This window comes from Mya arenaria, chromosome 10 (assembly GCF_026914265.1).
Source record: "Mya arenaria isolate MELC-2E11 chromosome 10, ASM2691426v1".
NCBI classification, from domain to species: domain Eukaryota; kingdom Metazoa; phylum Mollusca; class Bivalvia; order Myida; family Myidae; genus Mya; species Mya arenaria.
Genome location: NC_069131.1, coordinates 45,731,170 through 45,744,106, shown reverse-complemented (window position 1 = coordinate 45,744,106; position 12,937 = coordinate 45,731,170). Strand labels below are relative to the sequence as shown.

General features: G+C 36.7%; 1 protein-coding gene across 4 annotated transcripts in view; it reads right to left on the bottom strand.

The window, feature by feature from the left end:
* The window catches only part of LOC128204119 (transcription factor GATA-4-like), a 21,002-nt gene extending 8,983 nt beyond the window's left edge, over positions 1 to 12,019 (bottom strand). For 2 of the 4 annotated variants that reach the window (XM_052905471.1, XM_052905473.1), the window contains exons 1-2: positions 11,068 to 11,481; positions 7,545 to 8,433 (exon numbers count right to left, since the gene is read on the bottom strand). In XM_052905471.1, coding sequence (XP_052761431.1) covers positions 7,545 to 8,328 — 784 coding nt within the window. In that variant the 5' untranslated portion in view covers positions 8,329 to 8,433; positions 11,068 to 11,481. Of the gene's footprint in view, positions 1 to 7,544; positions 8,434 to 11,067; positions 11,482 to 11,873 lie in introns of those variants that run through there. The other 2 variants (XM_052905474.1, XM_052905472.1) reach the window with 2 other exon arrangements.
* Between the last annotated feature and the right edge of the window lie 918 nt (positions 12,020 to 12,937).

Below are 12,937 nucleotides of genomic sequence, written 5' to 3'. Positions count from 1 at the left end.
TTCATTAGAGTACCACCCATAAATACAAAAAACAACATCTTAAGTTGTTATATACGCAGCAGCGGTGGCTATCATCTATATCTATTTATTATATACGCAGCAGCGATGGCTACCATCTATATCTAGTTGTTATATACGCAGCAGCGGTGGCTATCATCTATATCTAGTTGTTATATACGCAGCAGCGATGGCTACCATCTATATCTAGTTGTTATATACGCAGCAGCGGTGGCTACCATCTATATCTAGTTGTTATATACGCAGCAGCGATGGCTACCATCTATATCTAGTTGTTATATACGCAGCAGCGGTGGCTATCATCTATATCTAGTTGTTATATACGCAGCAGCGATGGCTACCATCTATATCTAGTTATTATATACGCAGCAGCGGTGGCTATCATCTATATCTAGTTGTTATATACGCAGCAGCGATGGCTACCATCTATATCTAGTTGTTATATACGCAGCAGCGATGGCCACCATCTATATCTAGTTGTTATATACGCAGCAGCGATGGCTACCATCTATATCTAGTTGTTATATACGCAGCAGCGATGGCTACCATCTATATCAAGTTGTTACATACGCAGCAGCGATGGCTACCATCTATATCAAGTTGTTACATATACAGCAGCGATGACTTCCATCTATATCTAGATGTTACGTACGCATCGATGACTTTCATCTATATCTAGATGTTACGTACGCATCGATGACTTTCATCTATATCTAGATGTTACATACGCAGCGATGACTACCATCTATATCTAGTTGTTACATACGCAGCGATGACTACCATCTATATCTAGTTGTTACATACGCAGCGATGACTACCATATATATCTAGTTGTTACATACGCAGCGATGACTACCATCTATATCTAGTTGTTACATACGCAGCGATGACTACCATATATATCTAGTTGTTACATACGCAGCGATGACTACCATCTATATCTAGTTGTTACATACGCAGCGATGACTACCATATATATCTAGTTGTTACTTGGAAATGACGCATATTATACATAGCTTTTGTAATTTGATTTCTTAAACCTAAAATTATACAACATATCCAAACAGTGTTGTTGAATTTAAAACAATGCCGTGTATTTCAATAATAAAGCAACCCATTGTAAACTCTAAGCATCAATTTCAAAACTTGAAATATGTTTGTCATAAATATTATGTGGTTCAAAATTAGCATACGTGTCGTTTTTAGGTATTTTCAAACAGAGCTCTAAGAGACTTTTAAGAGCTTTATTTGCCGACTCGATCCAATAAGAGGCTTCAAGAAGTGTAGGTCAAAATAGTTTGCAGTATATTTGTAAACAAAGTTAGCCCTTTGGGACTTGTGATAAGTTTCGAACAAACTATAAAGAGGGCATATATAAAACTAAAATATCATTTAATTCAATAGATCTAGATATTAAAAAAAGAATAGATATACAATATATTAAAACGTAAACTTTCGGTAATTCCAGTACATTCGATCAGTTTTAACCTTACATACATTCGATCAGTTTTAATGTTACATATATTCGATCAGTTTTAATGTTACATATATTCGATCAGTTTTAATGTTACATATATTCGATCAGTTTTAATGTTACATATATTCGATCAGTTTTAATTAACGTTAAGTCTGTTCAATCAGTTTAAACGTTACATATTATCGCTTACTGTGTATTGTGTGCTGTAATGGTCGATTTGGGAACGTTTTTTTTTTATTACAATTTAACTCATTATCATTTTTTTAATATTTATATTTTAAGATAGAGGGCTCTTAATATAAAGCACATATATAATTATATTAAAGCAGTTAAATGTATAACTAGAAGTGCCTTGAGGTCTGACATTATACACACACCGCTATTAATATGGTATACTATGGGAGGTACCACTAAGTGTGTTTAAAGTCTCTTTTTTTCAAAACAAAATATTGCTTTCCAACGTAGCATTTATGACGCAGTTTATCACGTGGTATACACACTCTGACTAACGTGACATCAAGCCAGTTGTCTTAAGTGAGATGTCGTTTTATGTGTTTTTGCAATCGAACTTTAGTCATCATGGTGTCAACCGCTTTTAGAAAGTAAAGTTACATAATTGTTATCGAATACTTTCCAGGCACCATCGTTGTCGGCTAGCTGTTTACACCTGACGGACACGTTTGCTGAGCAGGGAGTGAGTTGTTTGTGTAGGGGATTAGCTCGCGACGTGGACAAACACACGGGCCGCACTGAATGGCAAGGATAAGAAATCATAGCAATCCAGGTAGTCACACTAGTTCCGCCCTGTGCGGATTGTGTTTGATCTAGGATTAAAAGTGGACAGCTTCCATTTCTGGGCAGAAGTGGTCTGCTGTATTTGCACGTCAAAATAAGGGACAGGTTGTCTGCCCAATATGGACGTAATATCAGGTACAGGTCGAATGCCTAATATGAACGTAAAAATGAGGGGCAGGTCCGTATGCCATATATGGACATCAATATCAGATACAGATCGTCTGGCCATTATTGGCGTCAATATAAGGTACAGGTCGTCTGCCTTCTACGGATGTCTATATCAGGTACACGTTGGCTGCGTTTTATGGACGTCAATATCAGGTACAAGCCGTATGTCCAATATGGACGTCAATATCAGGTACATGTCGGCTGTCCAATATGCACGCCAATATCAAGGTACAAGTCATCCTATCTACTATACACTGCGGACAATTATCCGTGCATTAGTTCCGTTATTTTGGTTTGAAAGAAACATTCAAGTTTGCTATTTAGAAATGGACCTGTCTTCTGTTTTTTTTTTGTTGTACTTATTTCGATATCAACCATTCATGCTTAACATCAGGAAAGTTAATGATACATTTCTATCTGTTTCATTAGAACAATTGAAAGTTTATGATCATCGAGTACGAATGAATACAACTGGACAAGGGATTTCAATCCATTATCACCCCCACATGCAAATGCCTTTGCGACAGTGTGTCGCACTAAATCATGACTAATAAAATATTGGACACAACTTTATACCTATACATTTCTTGCATAGCTAGATTGTCAAGATATTATTAAAGGGTCAAGACCAAATAAATCTTCTAAACCTCTTAAAATTGAATTCTTTATTTGCTCTTCAAAATCCCTGGCACCCTTGCGCTTTGTGGGTAAATACAGAGGATCTTCGAATAACCGTTCAAGTCTCATGTGTTTTTTTGAGATTTTCAATTGAACGGAAATGAGCAGGAGGGGTTATTTTATGCGGCATCATACAGTTTTTAACGAATGAAAACCAAACGAAATTCCATTTTCGTTAAAACTATACCCCGGTTATTAGATAAGAGACGGAATTTGGAATAACTTTGGTCAAGGGTCGACTTTAAAGGTGTAAAAATCGATAGAGAGTGAAGTCTTCCTTACTAAATTACAGTTGAAGAAATGTTAACCATATTGTTATATATCCTAAAGCAAAGCTTTATCGGTAATAAAGATATTATTATACTATGAAGGAATCCTTTTATCAGAAAATGACTTTGTTGATGAGGTTTTGGTGATAAAACGAGAAGAGTGAAAGTAGTATCCAAAAAACATGAGCTTAGCCGTAAATGGTAGAATGCGTTTAAAGGAGATGTATTGATGTCAATATGAAATTACTGCTGAATTAAACATATGCAATTTTAAAGAAAACACTAAACAATAAGGATATAGATAGTACAGAAAACATGTTCGGGCAATACATTTATGAGTAGTAATTCAATGATTGTGTGTGTTACACCAATGCTCTGCATTCAATAAATGAAGTAGAGTTTAACCATTACTAAAATGAAATTAATCCTATATTTCAAAAACTAAAAATAAATGAACCGCAACGAACAGAAATAGGTTTTATAGTCATGTATTAGCTGAGACAACAGTAGCGGGGACATGTATTAGCTGAGACAGCAGCAGGGACATGTATAAGCTGAGACAGCAGCAGCAGGAAAATGCATTAGCTGAGACAACAGCAGCAGGGACATGTATAAGATGAGACAACAGCAGCAGGGGCATGTATAAGCTGAGACAGCAGTAGGGACATGTATAAGCTGAGAAAACAGCAGCAGGGACATGTATAAGCTGGGAAAACAGCAGCAGGGACATGTATAAGCTGAGAAAACAGCAGCAGGGACATGTATAAGCTGAGACAACAGCAGCAGGGACATGTATAAGCTGAGACAACAGCAGCAGGGACATGTATTAGCTGAGACAGCAGTAGGGACATGTATAAGCTGAGACAGCAGCAGCAGGAAAATGCATTAGCTGAGACAACAGCAGCAGGGACATGTATAAGCTGAGACAACATCAGCAGGGACATGTTTAAGCTGAGACAAAAGCAGCAGGGACATGTATTACCTGAGACAACAGCAGCAGGGACATGTTTAAGCTGAGACAACAGCAGCAGGGACATATATAAGCTGAGACAACAGCAGCAGGTCTAGCTGAGACAACAGTAGCAGGGACATGTATAAGCTGAGACAACAGCAGCAGGGACATGTATAAGCTGAGACAACAGCAGCAGGGACATGTATAGCTGAGACAACAGCAGCAGGGACATGTATAAGCTGAGACAACAGCAGCAGGGACTAGCTGAGACAACAGCAGCAGGAACATGTATAATCTGAGACAACAGCAGCAAATACATGTTAAAGCTGAGACAACAGCAGCAGGGACATACATAAGCTGAGACAACAGCAGCAGGGACATGTTTAAGCTGAGAAAACAGCAGCAGGGACATGTATAAGCTGAGACAACAGCAGCAGGGACATGTATTAGCTGAGACAACAGCAGCAGGGACTAGCTGAGACAACAGCAGCAGGGATATGTATAAGCTGAGACAACATCAGCAGGGACATGTTTAAGCTGAGACAACAGCAGCAGGGACATGTGTAAGCTGAGACAACAACAGCAGGGACATGTATTAGCTGAGACAACAGCAGCAGGGACTAGCTGAGACAACAGCAGCAGGAACATGTATTAGCTGAGACAACAGCAGCAGGGACTAGCTGAGATAACAGCAGCAGGGACATGTATAAGCTGAGACAACAGCAGTAGGGACATGTATTAGGTGAGATAACAGCAGCAGGGACTAGCTGAGACAACAGCAGCAGGGACATGTATTAGCTGAGAAAACAGCAGCAGGGACATGTATAAGCTGTGACAACAGCAGCAGGGACATGTATAAGCTGTGACAACAGCAGTAGGGACATGTATTAGCTGAGATAACAGCAGCAGGGACTAGCTGAGACAACAGCAGCAGGGACATGTGTAAGCTGAGACAACAGCAGCAGGGACATGTATTAGCTGAGACAACAGCAGTAGGGACATGTATTAGCTGAGATAACAGCAGCAGGGACTAGCTGAGACAACAGCAGCAGGGACATGTGTAAGCTGAGACAACAGCAGTAGGGACATGTATTAGCTGAGATAACAGCAGCAGGGACATGTATAAGCTGAGACAGCAGCAGGAACATGTATAAGCTGAGACAACAGCAGTAGGGACATGTATAAGCTGAGACAACAGCAGCAGGGACATGTTTAAGCTGAGACAACAGCAGCAGGGACATGTATAAGCTGAGACAACAGCAGCAGGAACGTGTATAAGCTGAGACAACAACGGCAGGGACTGTATTAGCTGACACAACAGCAGCAGGGACATGTATTAGCTGAGACAGCATCAGCAGGGACATGTATAAGCTGAGACAACAGCAGCAGGGACTGTATTACGGCTGAGACAGCATCAGCAGGGACATGAATAAGCTGAGGCAACAGCAGCAGGGACATGTATTAGCCGAGACTGCATCAGCAGGGACATGTATAAGCTGAGACAGCACCAGCAGGGACATGTATTAGCTGAGCAGTATCAGCAGGGACATGTTTAAGCTGAGACAGCGCAGTTCATTAGCTAGCAATACAATTTTATAACATGACGCACGAATATGTTTCTAGTTGTGTTTGATATTTACAATATGTTGGTTAAATACATTATCCAGTGTTCTGTGAGCATGATAAGCCAAACAGGCTTTCAACCGATGATAAACACAGGACAGATCGTAGTTGTTTGCCGTTGTTTTACTTGTTAATTAACGATTTATGGCATTACATTTGCTCGCCAGTCTTTATCGTCAGCCATTTTGATCATTATCCTCTCTCAGACGCTTGATTTATGACGCAAACGCGCGTGCCATCCAAGCTTCTTAGGGCACGCGCGGAAGTACTTTTGGTTCTTTGAAACGTTCAGTCCAAAATAGATTTATATTTTATTCTTTAAGAAAAATGGAGCTTTACATGTACATAGTCCTTTACAAGAACATATCTCTTTTCCTAAACATCAATATTAAATGGCTATATGATTTTAGAATATTTGGTAACAAGTTTATTTATTGACGGGTTCAAATTGAGACTTTTGAAAACATTTTCCCTTGACGAAATAAAGTGTTGTCTGTCTCCGGTTTGTCATGCAATCACTTTAAAACATAAAAAAAACACTTATTTTTGTTTCATGAATACTCGATTTTAAGTTTTGTATTTCTGCTTTAACTATGGTATACATAAAATTACAAACCAACTTTATTTTAAGCGAGTATTTTGTTCGTCTCTAAAGGCCGACACATCGATTAGTGCGCGATCTAAAAAAAATGCAGCTCAATTATTCTGAAAAAGTCGAAATCAAGGCCATGGCGCATGAACGCGATATTTCCGAAATGTTCTGGCATGCGCATGGAACCCATAATATTAAATTAATTTTATTGCTTTTGCATTAAAAATCAGAAGAAATGTATATCTATAAATGAATTTAAAACAGGCCTCTTAGTGTAATAGCGTCTGATGACAAGCATTGTTGTTATGAATATATTAGCTTTGACAGGAACTATTTTAAAATAAATAATGGAAAATAATGATTGTATCTCGGCCGAATTTAAGCAGTTGAAATGACTGATACAGCTTTACAATGAATTACATATAAAAAAGAATCTTACAAACTTTCAAATTGAAGTAATAATCTTACACTTTGAATGAAACATTCCAATGAAGACTTCAGATCTTACTGAGTATATTTATGGTTAAAACATTATATTCATTATGTTACATATCACTTGTTGTTAAGTAAGTTAGAGTATGTCGTTAATTGTTTGCTGAAATGATGCTTGTATTAAACTTGTTTATAATTATTCATTACCTTATTGAATTTATTTTAAATCATTTATGATATTTAAATAATAGTGTGTACGTGTGAATTGTTCTTAATTTGTTTCAAATATGTACGTATTTTTAAGGGAAATATTGAAAATATGAAGTTTTTAGGTTAACTCTGTAATTATGTTACATTGTGTTACCTTCTTAAAATAGATATTATTATAATTATTGTTAAAATGATAATTAAAATTATTACTTAAATTATTATTATTATTATTATTATTATTATTATTATTAACACAATTCGTTATCACCGTGAATGAAATTGTCGTTATAAACATACATCCGTATAATGCACAATAAAAGATAAACTAACCTGGTCCTGTCTGTGGTCGCAACCCCTGCTGGAAGGCGACCTGGAAGTTCCAGGCCGAGGACATGTCCGTCGAGTACGGATACGGGTTGAAGCTCCCGGGCCGCGCCAGGGGCGCCGTGAATCCGCTGTCCGCGCGCGCCGTTGGAGTCGAGATCGGCGAGCCCGGGGACGGAGCAAAAGCGAATCTAGGGCTGACTGACGCGTGTGGGTTAGCAACGCTGTATGAAGTGTCCACGGGGTTCATTGGCCACATGGTGGAGTTCGGCGAAGAGACACACTGGCTGGTTCCGTTTGCTATGTAAGGCATCGGCGGCAACACAGCTCGCGTCGTCGGGACGTAGACGGGGTTCACGCCTGAGTGCAGTGACGTCATAGTGCCACTTCCCGCGCCCGTTGTATCGTACGTCGGTGTTGTGCCGGCCATCGGCATCACATGCATGGAATTCTGAAACATTGCTTTGTCGTCGGGAATGGATCTTACAGTTGAAATTTCCGAATGAATATCAAGTTTGTTTTTGGATGCCTCTACTTCGTGCTTTATAACAGGTGTTTCTCTCTCTTCCGGTGCTTCGAGATTTTTAAAGAAAACCTCGACGTCCTCGCCTTGTAAGAGTGATCGGTTTTCTTGGAACTTAAGACTCTCCTGCATTGCCCGCGCACGGGCCGGTAGTGACGTGAAGTGTGCACCGGAAGTGGCCCTGTCTTCGGAGTGATGGGTATTGCGGTCGGTGAGCGAAAATGGATGGTAGGTTGTATGTTGCCAGCTACACTCGGCTAGGGCCATTTAAATACTCCATGCAGAGAAATGTATGTTTGCTTTGTGCTATGCCTTGTGCTTATTTCGTATTAATATAATGGCTGCTCTCAATGGCGGGCTGAAGAAGTAATTCTGGAAATAGAAAATGAGAAGTCTACTATTAATAACCAATATCTGAAAAAATGAAACTATCAATCTGTTTTTCATTTAAACTATCAAACGTGCATATATTTTTAATAATTAATTTATATTTTAGGTAAAGATTTAAAACAGTTTATGTACATTTACGGAGCTTATATTTATATCATTGGCAATATTGGTTATCTTGATTATCAGAATAAATAATAGAAGAATGAAACACTTGTTCTCTGATAAAGAGAAAAACGTTTCTTGTATTCGCATTTTATTTTAATAACGTAGTTTCAGATCGCAGCCAATCCCAGTAATATGAGGTTGTTTTATACTAAAATGCGCTCGCGCACGGAATGAACAGAATGTATACGAGTGATTCTATTAAAGAAACATAAGTTAATATCAAAATGCTTCCCTGAAACAATATAAACAATGTAGCATAAGGTACCAGCATTATTCAAGAAAAGTCTTTTTAATCATTATGACGTCATTTTTATCACGCGCGCACGTGTCAACCGGTTCAATGCTCATTTTCACCTGCGATAATTTCTATTCTTTTCATCCCTTTAAGACAGCTAGTCTTAGATTGTGTTCATTCTTTTATAGCTGTTCAAACTCTCCGCGTTTTGTTTGTGTATTAACATCGTTGAACACAAATGCAGTTATAAAATACGTTCCATGATTTATTATATACAGAATAATTATAAAAAATAGAATATGTGTACATTTTTTATGTCATTCAAATTTCACATAAAGTGTTATTATTGTCTACACAGTTTGCTTTCATTTATTTAAGTTCACAAGTCATAAGTAGGCCTTTTTTTAAACGGATTTCCGTAAACATTTTTAAAGCACAAAGGTCAAGACTATTGTTGGTGTAAATGGTTGCATTTTAGTAAATGATGGCTTATTTAGATGGAAGTCAACGATCACGCATGTCTGGCAAGATTTTGGAAGATTTTTTGTTTGTTTTTGGAACTTAACTAGTTTTGCTTTATTCCACGCACTTATTAAAGCGCAGATGTCCGTTGTAACATTTAAAGGCGCAACATCAAACAATGGCATATATTAAATCCTTAATTCAGAATCCCTTTATCTTGCTGAATAAACAAAAGGATACCTGTGTATATATGTTGCTAACAGATAAGAAAAGTAATCCGCTTATTAGAAATAGCCCGAATTAGCTGAAATTTAGCAATACGTATATAGTTGTAGGAATCATTACTTATTTCTTCTATTACTAGTCATGTTTGCCGAGGGTTTCCGAATAGGGGCCATAAAGCGAAGCCAATAACCCCTGGTTTAACTGCGACGGATGATAAAGGGATTTGGCGACTTCAGGTTGTTTGTATATAGGAGGCAACCCCGAGTTATCGGTTGCTTAGCAAACGATTTCAAATAAATTAATCATAAGGAGGCGACGATGATTTACAGAATAAATACTAGTTTTGCTGAATGAGCAAAAGCCGGTCTTGATATTAATGATTAGCGATCAAACATTAGTGTTTTATAACTTGGCGATTCTGATCTCCGAAAATACTATGCATGAACATGGGCAAAATAAAAACACAATTTTTTTTTATTATTATTCTAAACCGTCGGTAATTATTTATTAATTATTATTATTATTATTTTTTTTTTTTTTGGGGGGGGGGCGTTTCGTTGTTAACTATTAGCGTTAGACGTATATTGTTCAATAATGATGTTTTTCTCTGTAGGGCGCATTTTTGTTCTTGTTCAATTATAAAACAAACAGGGTTTGTGTTCAAACCAATGTTGCTGTCCTAGCTATATATATGTAAAAGTTGCATCATCATCATCATCATCATCATCATCATCATCATCATCATCATCATCATCATCATTATTTTTTTATTATAATTATTATTAATAATACGATTATTATTATTATTTATTTATTTATTTATTTATTTATTTATTTATTTATTTATTTATTTATTTATTTATTTATTTATTTATTTATTATTATTATTATTATTTTTATCATTATTAGCAGTATAAGCAGTTTTAGTATTATAAATATTAATACTAATTATTATGAGATGGTCCAAAGCTAGGTATCAAATAAACATGAAAACTTAACGTGACCCCTGCCAAACGTCCGACCGGCGACTATTTTGGAAGATTATTTCAGATTGTGTTCATTTTTCTACTGAAATATTCATGGATAGGATCATATCTTTTTTTTTAAACAATTTGTTTATTTTCCCAACCTAACTTTTGAACACTCTCGTTCTTTCTGAATCAGTGCACTCCGACCCCTGTATTTACAAAGTATTTAACAATCAGTAATAAATTAGAATAGAGACATGATTTTATATGTTTGCAAGTTCGGGTTTATTAATATTTGAAAATTGAAGATGGCAACTGCGTCAATATTTCGGCCATAAAAATGCTCCACTCATAAGCAGGGCTTGGGTAATAAATGTCAGAATGTTCATCCCGCAATGTCGTGGAAGCGGTTATACCTGAATTCGGAACATTTTACCAAAGATAAATAGTTATCCAGCGCAACTTGAACCAAAAATATTTTAATATCAAATATCTTCCTGGGAAACATATAATTGTTTGTTTTGAACACACACAAATATTCATTAAATATAATAAACTTACCATTGATATATTGTGGGTGAACTTTTGTTGTTTATAACGTGTTTGTTATTCCAAAAGAAGTAAAAAATATATCAACTGAATGAATTCAAGGACAGTCTCCTAAACGCTTTAATGGCATGTAATGGTACACTTTTCCGGATAACATTGAGCATTGTTATAAATATTAGATAACGAGGAATACACTAGGAAAATAAAAGGTTCGCAATAAGCACGATAATATTAACTTCTCAAATGATCGCTAAATGGCGGCATAATTTTATCATTATTTAATCTAATGATTTTAAAAGACATTCACAAACACATTTACATGCTAACATTATAGCCGTTTTAACACAATTCCCCCCATTATTGGCACCGGCTTACTACGTAGAACTAATGAACACATGCGAATCCAAATTACAACTACTCATTGACCATGATTAACATTTGAAGAAAATTAATCCATTCCATATCATTAAATCCTTTTCATGTGCAAGATAGTGACAAACCAGACACGCGGACTATTTTCAACATCCCAAATCTCAAGTATTATGTTAATGACGTTTTATTTTCCATGTATTTAATAATCTTTGGACAAGAAAACCGGTATCACGATTAATCGCGAAATATCATTACATATCTGGGTACTATCTCCGAATTTTCGCCCACTGTATCATAAAACAGAATTCAAACGCGATAAACCAGTGATAATTCGGAAACAGAGAAATATGGTTTTCTTGAGCATCTATAATACAATTCCAGTAGTAATTAGAATTAGACAACAAAGATAGAAACTGATAATTCAGGATAAAACAAGATATACTCACGGCAATCGTTTGTCGCAGAATCCGAAATTTTGCCTATTTTTATCGTCTGTATGTGAACTGCAACCGCCGAACTTTTATCTGTATGTTTCTATAAGGGTCACTTGATGCAGTTAAATTTCTGATTTGATATCCACTTTGTTTTAGCCTCTATCAGACTTTAAACTTGTATTAGTGATAAAAACTTATGTTTACCTGTGGACCGCCATTATAATGACGTCATAAGGTAGGCGGAGCGATACCCGGTTTAAACAATGCCTACAATTTGAGCAGATAGCGAACGCATAGCATGCTTGACTGATAAAGTGCAGTGAGAATGTTTCATTACCTACAAATATTCAATACATACGATTCCTTTCAGTCAAATATTAATTTTCACCCAATAAATTGCGTATAAGATTTATGACATTATGCTAATTAGGTCACGTGCACCTGTCATTTACTGTAATCAAGCAATTACAACCGGCCCACCGTACTGCCTATTTCTAGATAAGGCATTGTTATTTACGGCCCTCCGTATCAGGTATAGGTACATTTGCCATATCTGAGCACATTTCTACCAAACAAATAATGGGACATTAAAATGATAATCGAAAGAACACGAACATCTATATGTCTTAGATGCATCTGTTATATGTATTAAAGCGTATCCAAAAATGCAGAACAAATATTATAAAACCGACTTGAATGTATACGACACATGAACGAATAAAGGAATCTCGATAGAATGGTTAGACAGTGGGGTTTTCTCTTTGTTATGTCACCCCAAGTTTGCGTTAGACAACAACGTGTCTTTGCTAGGCCCCATCACGTTTATAGTATGGCATAATTATAAAATAAAATAATATGCACAAAATAGTTACTCATGGACGATGATTATTTATTTGTATGCACCAGTAAATGATTATATTCAAATCGCACCGTCTATCCATCGGTTATTTCGTGTCTGGGGTGTATTTTTGTCATGAATGATGTGACTTAGGCCATAAAGGCTACATGCCGCGTAGAAGACGCTGGTCTCTTTCTCTAGTTATGTTGCATGCAAGTCACAGGTCCCTACCTCCTTG